The sequence below is a fragment of the Pelmatolapia mariae genome, linkage group LG9 (genome assembly GCF_036321145.2).
Source record: "Pelmatolapia mariae isolate MD_Pm_ZW linkage group LG9, Pm_UMD_F_2, whole genome shotgun sequence".
NCBI classification, from domain to species: Eukaryota; Metazoa; Chordata; class Actinopteri; order Cichliformes; family Cichlidae; genus Pelmatolapia; species Pelmatolapia mariae.
In genome coordinates this window covers 4,067,560-4,084,206 of record NC_086235.1, presented here as the reverse complement: position 1 = coordinate 4,084,206, position 16,647 = coordinate 4,067,560, and the positions used below count along the sequence as shown (strand labels likewise).

At 42.1% G+C, this 16,647-nt stretch overlaps 1 protein-coding gene across 1 annotated transcript in view; it reads right to left on the bottom strand.

Moving 5' to 3' along the window:
- Nucleotides 1–4,666: 4,666 nt before the first annotated feature.
- LOC134634810 (sodium channel protein type 5 subunit alpha-like) overlaps nucleotides 4,667–16,647 on the bottom strand; it is a 172,257-nt gene continuing 160,276 nt past the window's right edge. The window contains exon 28 of the mRNA XM_065471659.1: nucleotides 4,667–13,482. Within this exon, the coding sequence (XP_065327731.1) occupies nucleotides 12,179–13,482 (1,304 nt within the window). The 3' untranslated portion in view covers nucleotides 4,667–12,178. The remainder of the gene's footprint in view (nucleotides 13,483–16,647) is intronic.

Genomic DNA, 16,647 nt, shown 5'->3' with positions numbered 1-16,647 from the left:
TCAGTGATGCTGCTCGGTTTGCAGTCCTGAATATCACGGCACAAGCAGGATTCACTGCACTGTTAATGTTAGCTATGTTATATTGCTGCCTCTGTTCGGTGGTGTCGAGCCAAACGGACTTTAACGTGTGTTTGAACGAGCTGACGGTTCACTCGTTAAGCTGAAAGAAAGATGCTTTAATCACAGGAGTCACACATGTGTCCACTGTACCATCTGGAACTCTTCTTGTTTAGCACTCGTAATAACACAAACACTAAATCCTCCTTCTCTTGTGCTGTTTTGTAGCAGTGTATACACCTGAGACTGTCACCTGTCTGTCTGTCCTGCACTCTCTCTCTGTTTCTTTCTCTCTGATTGTGGAATAAAAGTATGAACATGTATTTATAAGTTACACTTGTGTTTGAATCCTGCAGCTTATCACACATTTGATTTCCATGTGTGACAACTGCAAGTGTCCAGAGTGAGGACAGACTGAGGGAGCCACTGCTGCACATCATCTGTGAGGCTTTGCACCCCTGATGATCCACCAGGACAAACTCAGCAGTGTGTGAGGAAGAGGAGGAGGAAGAGCCAGCAGCAGCTGACAGATGGAGAGAATAGACAGACTGTTCCCTGTTTGTGAAGGACTGCTAGAAAAGTTTAACATAACTAATTGTCTGTCCTGAATCAGTCTTATTAGGTAATGTTCAAATAATGTTATCATTCCAGTGTTTTCAGTGTGGGAGAAAGTACTCAGGGCCTTCAAGTTACACACTATGAAAGGCAGCAACAAGTTTAATATTCAGAAACCTAAAGTATGTATCAGCAGCAGAATGGAGCTAAAAATAAATGTTTGTTTCAGTTCTATGAAGCTTTGAGTATTTTGGATTAGTAGTACTGCTGTGTTTGTTGCATCATATTGCTGTAATTGTTTATATGCTTTATATATTCTGAGGTAAGTTGATCTATAGTGTTACATCATATTCTATAAGGATGTTATGTGTTTGTATACTTTCTGCCCAGTTTGACCCATTTAGCAGAAGTCAGCCTGTTTAAGGCTCTGATATCTATTCTGTATGACTTAAAGCAGTTATGACATGGTCTGATTTTCTCACCCAATAAAGGAATATTTCATATATCAGTCTACTCTTCTTTCTATCAGAAACAGTTATTTGAGCCAAATGTAATAATGCCAACAAATTAAACTAACAATATTTGTCTCTTATGTATAATACATCTATATATACACTGTCAAAGATACTTGTCTTTGAGTGAAGATTTAAGGTGATAGGAAATTTGAATAAATGCAACTTGAATCTTTACTGAAGCTCAGTATTCATCACAGAGTTCAAGCTCACTGCTGTAATATATCATGATAATCTGACAATAACTATAATATTGGCCATATTATATTTACATTACCACAGTGAGATGACTTTAGTCTCATGAACAACATTAGCTAATTGTTATTTACTAGCTAATATTGAAATGACTGTTCAGTACAGAAATGAAGCCCAACAATCATGTTGTTACAGTCCTGTGGTCTCAGCCTCAGATGAGTAATCAAAGTGATGTCATAAAAAAAAATGAACGAACAAAATAATTTTTTTTCTCCTCCATTTCTGTCAAACAAAGCTGTATGACACGTTTCTCGCGGTTAGTATCATGGTTGCTAGGCAACCTGAGCAGCGCGACGAAGGCTAGACCGTCCCATTTCACAAGCCTCGCTCTTCTCGTACTTCTTAGTACGTGCCGTACGTAGTACGCGAACTGCGCGTACTACGAACCGTGCGGTCGCTGGATTGGGACACAGCCGGAGAGCTCATTGTGAAACCTAGCCCCACCCTCTCATGTGATTTCCTGAGGTCAGATGGCCCAGGATGTGAGTGGGCGTTAAGGCGTCTGGGGAGGGATCTCAAAACTGGATTATAGGTGGCAGACAGTTGGTGTCGTAAACCACCGCCTCTGTTCAAAGATGGTCGCTCACAGTGGACATAAATGGCTTCTTTCACTCCTCTTTCAAACCATCTGTCCTCTCTGTCCAAAATGTGAACATTGGCGTCCTCGAAATCACATGATAGGGTGGGGCCAGGTTTCACAATGAGCTCACCTGAAACCCTGGCTGATTGTGACCCACACCCGTTTTCACACCTCGGCTCATGTGATTAGGTAGAGGATCTTCAGGGGGCCCTTTTGTCCCTCTTTGGGGGGACACTCCCACGGGGTTTAAATCTGGGACTCTCTACCATTTGACCCTAGAGCTGAAGAAGCTTCTCGGATGAGAGGTGAAACACCTTCAAGCAACCTAAAGAAGTCCAGACACTTTTCTATCCAAGCTCCTTTGACTGCAGAGATTAAGCTTTAGTCTTGTAAATATACACCCTGCTGTGGGGCCTCCCTGCTGCTGCGGAGTCGGGGCGGTCTGCTTCTCCCCACTGCAGGGAAAAGGGTAGCACCACCTGGGTCTGGGTGTAGTTTCCCCCTCCAGGGGCAAGGGTACCTAGACCTGGTTCTAGGGTCGAGTACGCTTGGGGAGTGTGATTGTGTGTACAGTGTCTCTTTATGTCTGTCTCCACGTTGGTTGAGTGTGGAGTAATTGCTTATGAGAGCATGAGGGTGGGAATGGATGTTTGTATCTGTGTGTGCCTGCATGTCTGTGTCTATATGTCAGGTTGGGTATCAGACGCCACCTCTCTAGGGACATCTCAGGCCCTCCAAGGTTTGGAGGCCTATCTCCCCCCACCACTTCCCCTGCCGGTGGCGGACGCCCTTAGACATCGGTGCGTTGGTGGTTCTTTGTGTCCGGGGATGGGCGTCCGGGTACACACCGGGCCACTTCGGGGATGGGGTGCCCTCGGCCTCTCGGCCTGGGGCTCGGTCACTCAGGCACAGCTGGCTGCCGGCGGAGCTCACGGGCACGTCACTGCAACCCCCCCTGGCTTCTGCTCCGCGGCTGCTGAGTGACCCCTCATCTGGGGCTCTCCTCAGCTCTTTCTGGGATAGTGGCGCGGCTGCCCCTCTGTTGGTCTTCCTTGGTCTCTTGTGCTCTGGGGGCCTCTGGATGTCTGGAGTCTTGATCTCCTCCATACCTGCTTCATGTCCTGGAGGACGGGGCAGTGGCCCCCCCACACCCTCTAACAGATCATTACATGAAGGAACCTTTTAAAAACAAGCGCGTTCATGCTCACAGGTGTACACACGGGTGCTCACACACACAAACTACACCCTTTTTGGCTCCTACCTCAAAGCACACTGTGCGCTGTCAATCTTACGTGCTGCACAATAATGTTTAATATTTAGTATTTACTGTTATATTCTCATATATCATTGTGATGTTGTTTATTCTATTACTCTCGTTTTCTTCTGCTTGTTTTCCTTTTTCTTTCTCAACAGGTGATCCAGGTGATCGATATATGTATTTTTTGTCTGCTTATTCTGTTGGTTTTTGTTTTTTGCCCTTTTTCCCCGTCCCTCTTCTCCGCTGTTTTTCTTTCCCTCTTTCTTTCTCCCCTTTCTTTTCCCCAGTCAAGTCTGTCCCGTATTCAGCAAGTGAAAATAAAATAAACAATAAAAGGTGAATCAAATAGACCATTACGGCAAGGCTGGGATGGTCCATTTGGTAAAGTAAATCCGTTGGGCATCTTTCTTTGCCTTTAGACAATAATTCTGATGGCAAAAAGGCCAAACGGGACAGGCAAAAAAATAAATAAAAAATATACACCCACCAGTATGTGGAGTGGAGTGGGGTGAGAAAAACCCCACACAGTTTAAAATAAGGTAAAAAAAATTCTGTCTCTTCACATTAAAACCTAGGGGCACTACCACATACACTCTGTCACATTTATCAGCTGAAACACTTGAACATCTCCAAAAAAGAAAATAAGTTTCTAACACAAATAAATCTTCCATCCATTATTTAAATGAGAAGTTTTGGATTAAATAGAGAACACTGCATGTTTAAATTTCTGTTTAAAAAAACCATCCGTTTATCCAGTCATGGTGGATAAACAGAGGTGGTGTGTGGTCTCAGCCTTGACGATAGGATGAGAAGCTTAAATACTGGATGGTGCTGAGAGTAACCCTTATCGTGGTTGTAGGGGCAGGGGTCGAGGCAGAGATGCCCAATCCTCCCTCCCCCCAGCCACTTCCTCCAGCTATTCCAGGGGGAAACTGAAGCTTTCCCAAGCCAGCCAAGAGATGTAATCTCTCCAGCGTGTCCTTGGTCTACCCTGGGGTCTCCTTCCAGTATGCCTTGCCAAAAACACCTCACCTAGGAAGCGTCCAGGAGGCACCTTGGTTAGATGCTGAACCCCCTCCACCAGCTCTGTGTGAGGTGGAGGAGTGGCAGCTCTACTCTGAGCACCTCCTGAATATACAAGCTCCTAATCCTATCATTAAGGCTGAGTCCAGACACCAGCAAGCACCAGAGGAAGCTCATTTACTCTGCTGGCATCCATAAACTCATCCTTTCAGTTGTTACTCACAGCTTGTGGCCATTAGAGGGCGTGGCCTACCCACCAGGAAGTAGGCTGACCCTTTGCTGCCAATCTTACACCTAACCATAGATGGGTCACTAGTCCCCTAGTGGTGGACCCAGATCACACATATATCCATTTTTCACACAGCACACAAAATAAAACCACCACAACAGATTCAGTATTAAATTTTTTCTTGTTTATTACAGGAGGCTTTTCTTTTATATACAGAGACATGTATTTGCAAAATACTAAAAAGTATTTCAACTCAAAGTACTAAAAAGTATATATATATTTATATATATTCATATTATAATTATAATTGTAAATATTATTGTCTCTAAAACACCAGGGTGGGGTCACTGAGGCACGGCTTTCGCCTCCTTTACACCGAGGTTTCACCGGCGAGTACCACTGAAGTCAGAGGAAAACCTTGTAACTTATTATGTTTTTGGTTTTTGTGTTTTTAGAAAATGACACAACTGTGATGGACACTGTTCCAATTTGGACTTTAAAAGTTGTGCTCATTACTTTGCTATTTCTTAATTTCCGTATTTATTCAAGCCTTAAATTTCAGGAGTTACAAGGTTTTAACCCTCCAGCTATAAAGTTTAACGTTTTCCAGCGAAAGCACTAAAACTACTTGTATCGTGAAACCTCTTATCGTCAACTTAGTGAAGCATATTTTCCAACTTCTACTATTTGTGGCCTCATTTTATCCCAAAGGTGACAATAAGAGAAATGTTCCTGTTTTTCTCGTGTGGAATAAAAGAGGATTCGAGAGGTGTCAGGAAGGGAAATATTCAAACTCCCCCCCTTTCCTAAGAAAAAGGCAACTTTCTCAAGATATGAGGTTTCTTTGGGACTGATATGACACTGGAAATCTGCAAACCAGTTTGTCACCCGCTGTGAAACCAGTGACGGTGTAAATGGGACGACTGTGGTTTAAGCAGTGAGAAGATGCCTGGAAAAACCAAACCCATGACAGCGGGAAAAATAATAATAATTTAAAAACAAAAAACAAAAGCATAATTTTTATTATCCTCATACTGTAAATAAGATACAGCACTCACTGCCTGTTTACACAACTGTTGTATTGCATTTATCACACAGTTAATAGTAAGAATAGCAATAATAGAGAACAATGAAACCTCTGGTTTTCTGTGCATTTCCTCCGTGTAGGTGTTTGTCGTTTTATTTCGAGGATGATGAAGCAGCTTTTGGTTTTCAAACAGGGGAAAGAAGGCAAGAAGGAGCAGAGATTCTCAGTTTGTGTTTTAAACACTCCCCTCCCTTCATAAAATGGACTCTTCCAAACCCCTCAGTAGCACCACATGGTCTGACCCACAGCTTGGAGCAAAGATGGTGTTTAATTTGCTCAGACTTTGAACAGTTTATCATATCAGAGCAGGAAAAGCCATAAAGCAGACGGATTTTTTTCTGTTTTTCATTCTGAGTGCTCAAACATTTTGGAGGTTATTTAGAAGGCTTTGTTACTTTCCCTTGTACAGACTGTTCAGGGACAGAGAGCTGAAGCTGCTCTTTGTTTTGCTGCTGTAATTGCTTCATTGTTTGTTTCAGGTGAACAAACTTCTGAGCAGCCAACTGTCCCAGTGATTGCAGTAAGTGTTTGAATGTGTTTTTGTGCTCAGTGCAAACCAAAGTCTGAGGTCCAGATTCACTGAAGCAACACTCTGACAAAAGCTTGTTCACTTTTCTTTTTTCCACTGCAGCAAATACTGAATATCAGTTTGAGAGAGCCGGATATGTCAGGATGAGGCTGCCAAGCAGTATCCACCAAGTAATATCACCCTGCAGCTGTAGACTGGCATTGCACAAACTACAACGCTGTTAACAGGATGCCTCCAGTAGCAAACCCTGGAGGTTTGAGCTTTCAAGAAGCTTCTCAAAGCATAAAAAATGGATTTGTCTTAAAGCTGGGCCTCCTGTTCTACTGATGAATCCTGTTGTGTCCATTTTAATGATCATGTGGAAAATTTTAAATAAACTATTTCTAATTACCTTTGTAAACTTGAACTGAAACGTCCATAATCAGGGGCAACAACTAGAGTATGTTTCTTGCAGACTCTCGAGGCTTTGCCATTCCCAGGCTGTCCTTGTAAATATGAATATGCTTTGAGTGAGTCACCTGGTTAAATAAAGGCTACACTGACTCACTACAAAGACAGCTCAACTTCATCTGATATCTCTCGAGCACAGTATTGATGTTTTACATGCATTCTGTTGATAGTTTTAGGTAATTTTGGAAGGATTTAAACAATCTTTGAAAACGGGATTCAAGAGTTCATGAGCGCATCTCTGTTTGAAATCTTAGTAGACTAATGCCAATAACTGAGCCTTTAATTTGATGACTGTTCTTTTCTACAAAAGCCCTTTGCTGATATCTTTACTGACCTGGAAACACTCTGACGAAATTCTGTTTTTCTTTCTGGTCCTCTGAAAGGGTTCAAGCCAGCTCTAAAAGAAAAAAAAGAAAAAGAAAAAAAAAACCCTTCCTCTTTTAAAGTTCTAGTGAAGCTGTCTTTGTTCCAAATTTGGTAGTGAGTGTACAGGTCTACTGGAAATTTCATCTATAAGCTCTGTAAACGGTTTACTTATCCTTTATGATCACAGTCGATAGTTTCAAGTCTTACAGATTAAAACATGATCTTCATTTTATAATTGATAGTCCTGTTAGAAAATCAGATTTTTGCTGTCAGAGACCTAAGCTTGGAGACCAGCCAGGTTGCTACAGGAAAATTTGCATTCTTTTGCACTGAGTTCACCCAACATCTCCAGGTGAACTCAATTTCAAAGAGGTATATGCTGCTGGACTGAAAACTTTACTGCAATTGCTTTGGTTACTAGAAGAACGCCACGAGTTCCCACAGTCTTGGTTTTATTACTGCTCGTGAGTAGTTGGCAAGTGTTAGCGGACGTATTGACGTATTTCATGCAAAATATGAGCAATCTGCTAGCAACCAAAGCAATCACAGGGTGCGGCAACTTAAACTGCTTAAAAGTTTCCTGACGAATTTATTTCTCTCAGTCGCTTATTGAACAAAACATGGCGTTCATTTAGAAAACTATGGCCCTATTAGAGTGAAACAGTCAGATCAGCATACAGGTTAGCGAGGGCCTAATCCTGCTTGCCTGCCTCATGACATTTCAAAAGCCTAAGATGGACAAGCCTTCCTGCTTGAAACTTGAAAAATGAGACTTGGCAAGCCAGTAAGGGATTTCATGGTAGCTATGTTCATCTTTTATATGCAGTTTATGGGACTTAAACAGCTGGATGTTTTCTTATTCAGCAGTCTCCATTTTAACATCCCAGTATGGAATTACATGCCAGCAAGTGCTCTCCTGACAAAACCGCACCCTTTTCCCTGCAGACGTTAGTGAATCTGGACCTTTTTGACAGTTTAAAAGTGACGTCAGCCTGTTAGCTCTCTGTGCTGTTTGTTCGTTATGAGGAAGAGTCACAGCAGTGATGGAGGGGAGGGGACTGTGGAGACTGTGTTAATTATCAAAAACCATAAGAATCAATTCATCAACCAACCAAACATGAAACCAGTCAAGAAATCAGAAAAATCAACTGGCTCATCAATCAATCAAGCATATTATCAATCAACCAATGGTAAAGCATGGCTTGGAGTGTTGGGGTTCATGTGTAGCAGGCACACTCTGGGTCTATTGCTACTGAAAACAGCCCTTCAGCACAACTGCAACCTGAAATACGCCTCGCAGCAGAGTTCAGCAGTGTATTAGTATTTACCTAGTTTATATCGTTATCTATTCTCAATAGAATCTAGTAGAAATAGAGTCCAGACGGTGCCAGTAAATTTTTTTTCTACTTTTTTTCCTTTTTAAAATTAGTCTAGGAAAGCGTTTAGTAAAGATCCCTCGGATGACCACAACGACAGAGACAGAGAGAGAGGTTGTCTGAAATATTGAAGCAGACTGAACAAATGCTGTACACGCACACTTTGACACTTCGTCTTAATAAAAACAAGCGGTAACGCTGCTTCACGTTGGCTTCATGCCACTGTATGGACCCGTGTGTCTGTAAGTCCACAGTAACGCTGTCAGTGCTGCATCCGGCTAATCAGATTCCACCAAATGCTCAAAGTGTTAGTGTGGGATTTTTCCCTTTAATCCACAGACACATACAGTGAGAAAAAGCATCTGTAAAGTCAAGCGTTACCCAAGAATTCACTTAAAAGGTATCTGCAAACCGTTATTGCTTGACGCGGTTTGTGTTTGTTTTGTTAGTGTTTTTTTTTTTTGTTTCTCTGTGCAAAATAGATAAAGAGCCGTCTTGCTCGACCTCCTCTCCTCCTCCAGCCAAAATGCAAAAATAATTATCATAAAAAAGATAAATAAAATAAAAATAAAGCAACTGACCTGAAAATCTTCCCAAAAAAGTCGATGAATAAATAAATAAATAAATAAACGAAGCGGTGTTTTGGTTTTGAAGAGTTGATTTTTCAATCATTGGGGGAAAAAAATGACATCAAATCTTCAATGTGCTGAATATAAAATCTGCACCTAGAAAAATGAGCACACCTATTTCACCACAGAAGTTTCACTTTGAATTGATTGATATTTTCAGTAAAAACTAAAGCTATAAATTATCTCCACGTGGGAGTCAGAATTCACCAATTTATCTCCTCACACTGAAATGAAACGCTTCATTTGGAGAAAAAATGAAGCAGAAAAGCTTTCAGTGTCCTGGATAAACCCAAAATGTATAATCATTGAACAACTGGGATAAAAAAATGAAAGATGTTATTCTGTGGTTTATGGGTTAATCTGAAGTTGTAAATAGTTCATATATTTTGGCAGCTGAACTTCCAGCACCACAGAGAGCTCTGTGGTCTTCTCGTTCCATAGGGGGCGGTGTTGAGCTCATCCAGAGTGAATTGGGCAGTAGAACAAAAATTAAAATTTTTCGAGGAAAAAATGTTCTTCCCAAAGTTTGCATGTTTTTTTCGGTAGAAGGGCTCAAGACAATGAGTGGAGTTCGATTTTTTGATTTTTTTTTTTTCACAGGTTTCTATTGTAGTAGAATCTCTTTCTGTGATTATTAGAGATTCACAACTTCACGACATAGGAACTTCTGACGGGGTTTCTGCTGCCATGGCGGGAGGACGTTCCATCCCAATTGCTTAACCAACTAATCAGCACCCATTAGCAGCATGCTAGTGTTTAATGTGCAAAACCGGCTTCACTGTGAGAAAAACCGAACATAAGTGTTGTTTTGATTAATTTCAGACACGCTGTTGATGCTGGATTTATGAAAAGTAATATAGATGTTTTTGAATGGAAGCAGGTAGAAGTCATTAACTTAGCTGTTTAGCTCCATTCACCCTTTTTCACTAAAGACAGTCTTGCCAGCGCCCCCTTCTGGATCTCTGACTGAATTGCAACCAAATTCCGATAAAATTTGGTTAAAATGCAAAATGTATGTGAATTACTGAGCCTCATTTACATGAAATGTATCTCTGCAGGGAGGCGTGTGACCTCTTGCATTATTCATTGACAGTACCAAGAGTATTCATACTTCTGTCACACTGACAGCTAGTCAGGAACAAAATACTAAAATTTTGACAAAGTAACAGAGTTTCAGTGCCTTTTGTGCAGTCTCTGGTTTCTTCAACATTGTCATATTGCTGTTGAGTTTTCAAGATAAGGTTGTTCCAGGACACTGGTGATGGTCAAACACGAGAGTCAGTGTGACCTTTTTAGCTTTTCATGAAACCAAATGGGGAGAAATCCTGATGCAGATGTGCTGAGCTGATTGTCGCTCTGTAGTCAGAGCTGGCTGACACCACCAGGACCTTAAAGCCAGTTTGTGCCGAGCCGAACTCAGACCAGACAGATGCTGAATGACAGCGGGTGATTTGTCATAAAAGTTGACAATGTTCAGTTTGTACAGAGACATCAAATGCTCTCAGGAAAAGAAAAAAAAATGAAAGGAGGCATTCATGGCATTAAAATAGGCTAACAGGTGTCCTGCATGAATATCAGTGTTCTGCGCTTGTTATTGCTGTCTTACTTCCTTTTGAATTGATCTTTTACTTCTGACCTGTGGTCATTTTTGTAGGTTTGTTTTACCTCTTTGTTCTGATGTTTTTATTTTGCTTTTTGATTCTTTCTATGAAGCGCTTTGTAACATTGTTAGGAAAAAGCTATATAAAATCTACGACTATTATTATTATTATCATCATCATTATTAATATTACATGTCTTTGTTCAGTTGTTAAAAAGCAAAGACTGGTGGTTTGCTGCATGCTTAAACCTATTTTGAATTTGTGCTAGGCTGGTGTTAAACCAGCAGTCTGATGCTTTTACTAAACTGAATAATATAAAAAAAAGAGTAAATTCACCTGCAGTCTTGACTATTTTTGGCATAGGAGAATAACACTACAGTTGACAAGCCTCTTATTTTCCTTCCACCCAGGCAGGTGTTTTTCAAAGCATTCCATACAACTTATTCCTAAATCATGCATCCTCAATCAATGAAAGCCAGTAAGCTTCATTTTTCTCCCCACTCAGTGTGGTGACAGTGCAGAAATAGGACTCTTCTGCTTCAGGTTATAGGGAAGTGAAGCCGGAATATCTAACATGACTTTTAGACAAATCACCCACAAGCCAACAAACTGCCGAGTATGAGGGCGTCCACCACTGGGCAAAGATGCGTGTTAGAAGAGTTTGGGACCGTGTAGAAAATCTCATTGTGCACTTGTGTCATTTTTTGGTGTTATCGCAAAAAGTTTTGAGAAGAAAAATAATGAAATCCCAGGCTCTTCTACACTGTGCCTTCGCCCAGGTGCGGTAAAGCGAGAGCAGGTGTAAACTCAAAAAGTGCAAAACTGCCAACAAAAACAGATGAAGATTCAGGTTTTTGAGATTTTTTTTTCCTGACCGCACCTTCTCCTCTCATCTATAACAACATGGTAGTTCAGCCACTTTTTCATAGCTAGTGCCACTCCGAAGTCAAAAGAGAGACTGCTAATTGGTTTTCTTCAACTTACTCTAAAAAATATAAAAAATAGTAATAATTGTACCGCTATTAAAAGACTGGTAACATCAACAACGTACTTTTACTACGAAAACATTGTTTTGAAATCACGTTGTCATTATTTTCCCTCCTCTCTCGAGTGTCAGTCACAACGCCATCGACCCTTAACGTGTTGAGAAACACTGCCATCACTCTTACAACCAAACATCCTCTGAGAATATTGATCAACTGTGGGAAGGCACAAACTCCCCAGGCCAAAAAATGATGGATACATTTGTGATATAGTTGCTCTGCCCCCTCTGACCACCTGTAGCTTTGGTGAAAGGTCAGTCATTGTTCCAAACTCCCAGTTCTGGTTGACCCAAGAGTAGGTTTTCCTTTACTGTCTATTACTCCAACAAAGGCAGAGTTGACCTGACAGACAGGGTTACCCTCGCTGTTTCGCAGTTGTTTTGCTTCCCTTCAGGAAACTCCCAAAACACTTGTTTCTCAGTCCAGGAATTTCTCCAGGGAACAGGAAATGACATTAAAGGTAGTAATTCTTCCATGTTGCAGGTTCCTCGTAGTTCTTCATAGCTTCTTTCTGCTGCCGCTTCAGCGTTCTCAGCTATGGTACATTCAGTAAACAAAAGAATAAACAGGCCAACCTCAAATGAGAAAATCCTCATTTGTTAATTATTTTTTTGCTTTTCTGTTCCTGCTATGGCGTCGTTTCCTGCTGTCTGTCATGGGTGATTTCTGACTGCGATTGTTCACTTTGTTCGCTGCCTGCAGTGTCGGCAACAGTTTCTGTCTTGACAGCGAGCGGTTGAAAGATCTCGGATGTGGCCCGTGTTACGCTGTCATATGAAGGTGGAGATGAGGTGGAGGAAATCGTCTCTGAGCGCTCGATCCCTAACATGCTTGAGCCGTAGTTTTCCCTCATCATGGTGGCAATCAGCCCTTCTTTCTCAGGCGCATCCTCCCCAAACACTACTTCACCTCCTTGTTCACCTTCACCTCCCGCATGCCGAGGTGTGGTGATCTGGCGGTACATGTAGGAGGCGGCCTTCAGCTGTCGCCTCACAAGGTGTCTGCGGTAACACCTCTGGATGATGGTGGCGGAGACTTCTTCCTGCTTGCGCCTCAAAGTTGTAGTGATGGGTTCATAAGAGATCTTGGACGGGTTCGCCATCATGAACTTCTCCTCCATCTGCTGCTTGAGGGCATCCATCTCTCCTGACTCGCCCAGGACACGCTTGGTAAAGGCAAACAGGATGTCCAGGCAGTGGATTTTGTCTCCACTGACCATGGGCAGGTCCATGGAGATCAGTTTGATCTTGTTAGGCTTGGCGATGCGCAGCGGCTCTAGCAGCGAGTCAGCAAAGTCGGACAGCTTGGAGTACTCGATAAACTGCGTGGCCTCCGGGTCGAACTTCTCCCAGACCTCGTAGAACATCTCGAAGTCGTCTTCGCTGAGGGGTTCAGTGCTTTCCTCAGTGGCAACACTGAAGTTCTCCAGGATGATGGCGATATACATGTTTACCACAATCAGAAAGGAGATGATAATGTAGGTGACAAAGAAGGTGATGCCCACTGATGGGTTCCCACAGTTCCCCCTGACGGTGGTGCCAGTGTGGGGGATGTTGGCATCGCACTCCTCAGGGGAGTTGTTGAGAATGGGACTGAGAAGGCTGTCCCATCCTGCAGAGGTGGTGATCTGAAACAAGCAGATCATGCTGTTCCCAAACGTCTCAAAGTTAAACATGTCATCGATCCCCCCCTGCCGTTTCACGTAGGCAAAGTTGGCCATACCAAAGATGGCGTAGATGAACATGACAAGGAACAAGAGTAGTCCAATGTTAAAGAGAGCAGGAAGGGACATCATGAGCGCAAACAGTAACGTCCGGATGCCTTTAGCGCCTCTGATGAGGCGCAGAATTCGTCCAATACGAGCCAGTCGGATCACTCTGAACAGTGTGGGCGACACAAAGTACTTTTCAATGATATCAGCAAGCACGATCCCTGAAAACAAAAAACAACAGAGATGTAAGTCACACCAGTTATATGCATTTATAGAAACATTTGCAACTCCTGGGTGAGCTTCTAATTTGATTTGTTTCTTGTTTTAGGTCTGTGAAACAAAGAATTGTTTTTTTTTTTTATTCTTTATCCACTTCTATCACTTGTTTCTCTGATAATGTCTCTGGTTGGACAAGGTTACCAATTTTTGTTGGGAGTAACAGTGAAATGACATGTTAGATCCCCCCTTTTTATGTGAATGTGCTCAGATCCTGAAGTAGAAATCTTGGGTTCAATTTGATTACAACAATCATGACACAGCTTATGTCTGACTTCAGTCAAGCCAGCTAATGTAAAGAAAGTCTGACTATGTTGAACATGCACCCTTCTGGTATCTGTGGGATGCACCAATACAGTTTCTGGACACAGGGTGCTAACTAAGCTTGCCAGTGTTAGCTGACAGCGTAGTACGCCATCCTGAAGCCTCAGTCACACAAGCCTATAGACTGTTCCCCAATAAGTTGGTGAGTTGTTGCTGGATACTGCAGCGCGTTATCTACCACAAGAAGGCTGTAGCACCAAAAACCTGTTTCTTATTGCTTTGGTTGCTCCAGGCTCCAACTTGTCAGCAGTTACTTACTAGGACTGGGCGATATATCGAGTTTTTTTAAAAATATCAATATTTTTTATACGAGATATAAGATGTGACAATATCGTTTATATCGATATAGTATGTTACATTATAATTATACTTGTGGAGCCGCAAGTTTGCCTCTCTTTCGTCCACTTTCTCTATGCAACGTTACTCGGCTTCGCCTCTCTCCTTCACTGAACACAACTCCCCCTCCCCCATAGCTTCACCTGCAGGCAATGACAAGATGGCAAATCTCCGTTAACGAGTTACCGTGGATCGCCCCGTGCATGGGGCTGGACGGTGTCAACGTGTTAGCGAGCTAACCATGCTAACAAGCTAACCGTGCTAACGACATGCACCCCACAGGGTCTGCATGGCCTAAAATCCTTTCATTTTCTCAAAAATCGACAGTGTGCCTTATGTATGAATTCTGGTTGTGCTTACAGACCGTGAACCGATTTTATGTGGTACGTGGCGCTCAGCAATCTGTCAAAAAATGTTTTAGTACGACTTTGGTAAGCTACGCTTGATGGATTGTCGGAGCATTACGGCTACCGTAGTCTGGAGCCTCACGGAGTAATACGTACTGTGGTTCAAAGTAATATTACCGTATTGTGTGTGAATAAGGACAATAAATGGCACCTGTTAAAAGACATGGTTACGAAGCGCATTTCAAACTCAAGGCTGTCAGTCACGCAGTAGAACTTGGAAAAAGAGCAGCTGTGAAATCTGTCTGTCTTTGTTATTATGCTCAGCGTCTTTTAGTTTACATTTTGACTGCACAATTGTGAGCTTTTTGTTATGCACAAAAGCAACATTGTTTTCTTTTATTTATGGAGCATTATTATTTAATAAATGCTGATAATTTATTTTTGAGTAATTTCTTCATGTACATCTACGCTGTATGTTAATAAAAGTGCCTGTGTGACATCTGGGACACAGCTTTGACTAAGAACTCTTTTTGTTCTTACTTTATGGCTTTAAAAAAAATATCGAGATATATATCGTATATCGCCATCAAGCTAAAAAATATCGAGATATGAATTTTGGGTCATATCGCCCAGTCCTATTACTTACCAACCAACCAGCAACTAATGCTGAATATATATCATATATATGTTTGTGACCAATGTCACTTGGTGAGACATTTCCTGCAACTACTGGCCAGCTCGTTGGGGAACACATATTTTTCCTTAGTGACCAGTGGTTACCATGGAGTCATTGGCCAGTCCTTAACCATACATAACTGGGGCCTAATATGGTCACTTCTGGCTCCATAGAGATGTCCATAAAGTGGAATGATCATCAACCAGTCTTTGACATTAGATGGGTATGCCCATCGTTTATACACTATAATTTTAAAAGTGGTCATTCCATCTATCACATGGTCTTAGCTATTCGTCATTGGTTCTACCTGCCACATTTAGATAATTTTGGCTTAAATATAACAATTAATAAAAAGCAGTGATACTTAAAAAGGAACTTTTTTCTGATGTACCAAACTAAGAATTGATTACCTCCAGACTATTGAATTTTCTTTAATGTGTTGGCATTCCTGTGAGTTACATCATCTAAAAGCTCTCAGTTTGGCTCTCTCAGTGTTTATGTGGCAGGTCTGCTGTGATTACAACTTGACTTATTGGATCTGGAGAGCTGAGGCGTCTTTTCCCACTAACAGAAAGTCAAACGCTGTAATTCATCCGTCTTTTCCTTGTTATCCGAGAGTGACACCACACACACACACACACACACACACACACACACACACACACACACACACACACAAATACTGTTTTCTTTCATTCACCTCCCTGTGTAAGTTATAGGTGATGGAAGGAAGGAGTGGAGGGAGTCGAGAGGGAATCACCATCACATCGTACATCAACTCAGCTTATGCCCTCCATCCTAACATCTCTCTCTCTCACACACAGACGCAGAACAGCTGATGTAACAGGTCAATCATGTTTGATTTGTCTCCAGGGACTGCCCTGTGGCAGCTCTGATTGCTGCTGTTACCTTCACCTCCCCCATGCAGCCTCGCCTCAGCGTGCACACTGACACACACACAGACACACACTTAATTACACACATACACCCAATCTTGTCAGGCAAACAGGAGCAGCAGCGCACGCGACGTATGAACACTGATAGCTGAATTAACTGCTTGGGATACTCTGTGCTGTCCCTGCAGACTACCTGTCATGTGTGTTATTGTGTGTGTGTGTTTGTGTGTTATTGTAACATGACCGCGCAGGACCTTGGTGCAGGTTAAACATGAAGGCCAACCACATGGTCACTTTGGTGACAGATAACTGTCAGGCAGACGTCCCATTGTTTCCTGCTGCCACAGCTGATGGCTGACACACAGCATGTGTACACACAGGGTGTATCATGAGCTCCACACACACATAAAGCCTTATGTCTGCTGTAAGTTATGTGAAACAGCAGTATATAAGTTTGACACATGTAATGTCTGATAATGAGGGAAAGCAAGATGATTTTTTAAATCTTTCCTTTCAGTTTGTATTTTGGTC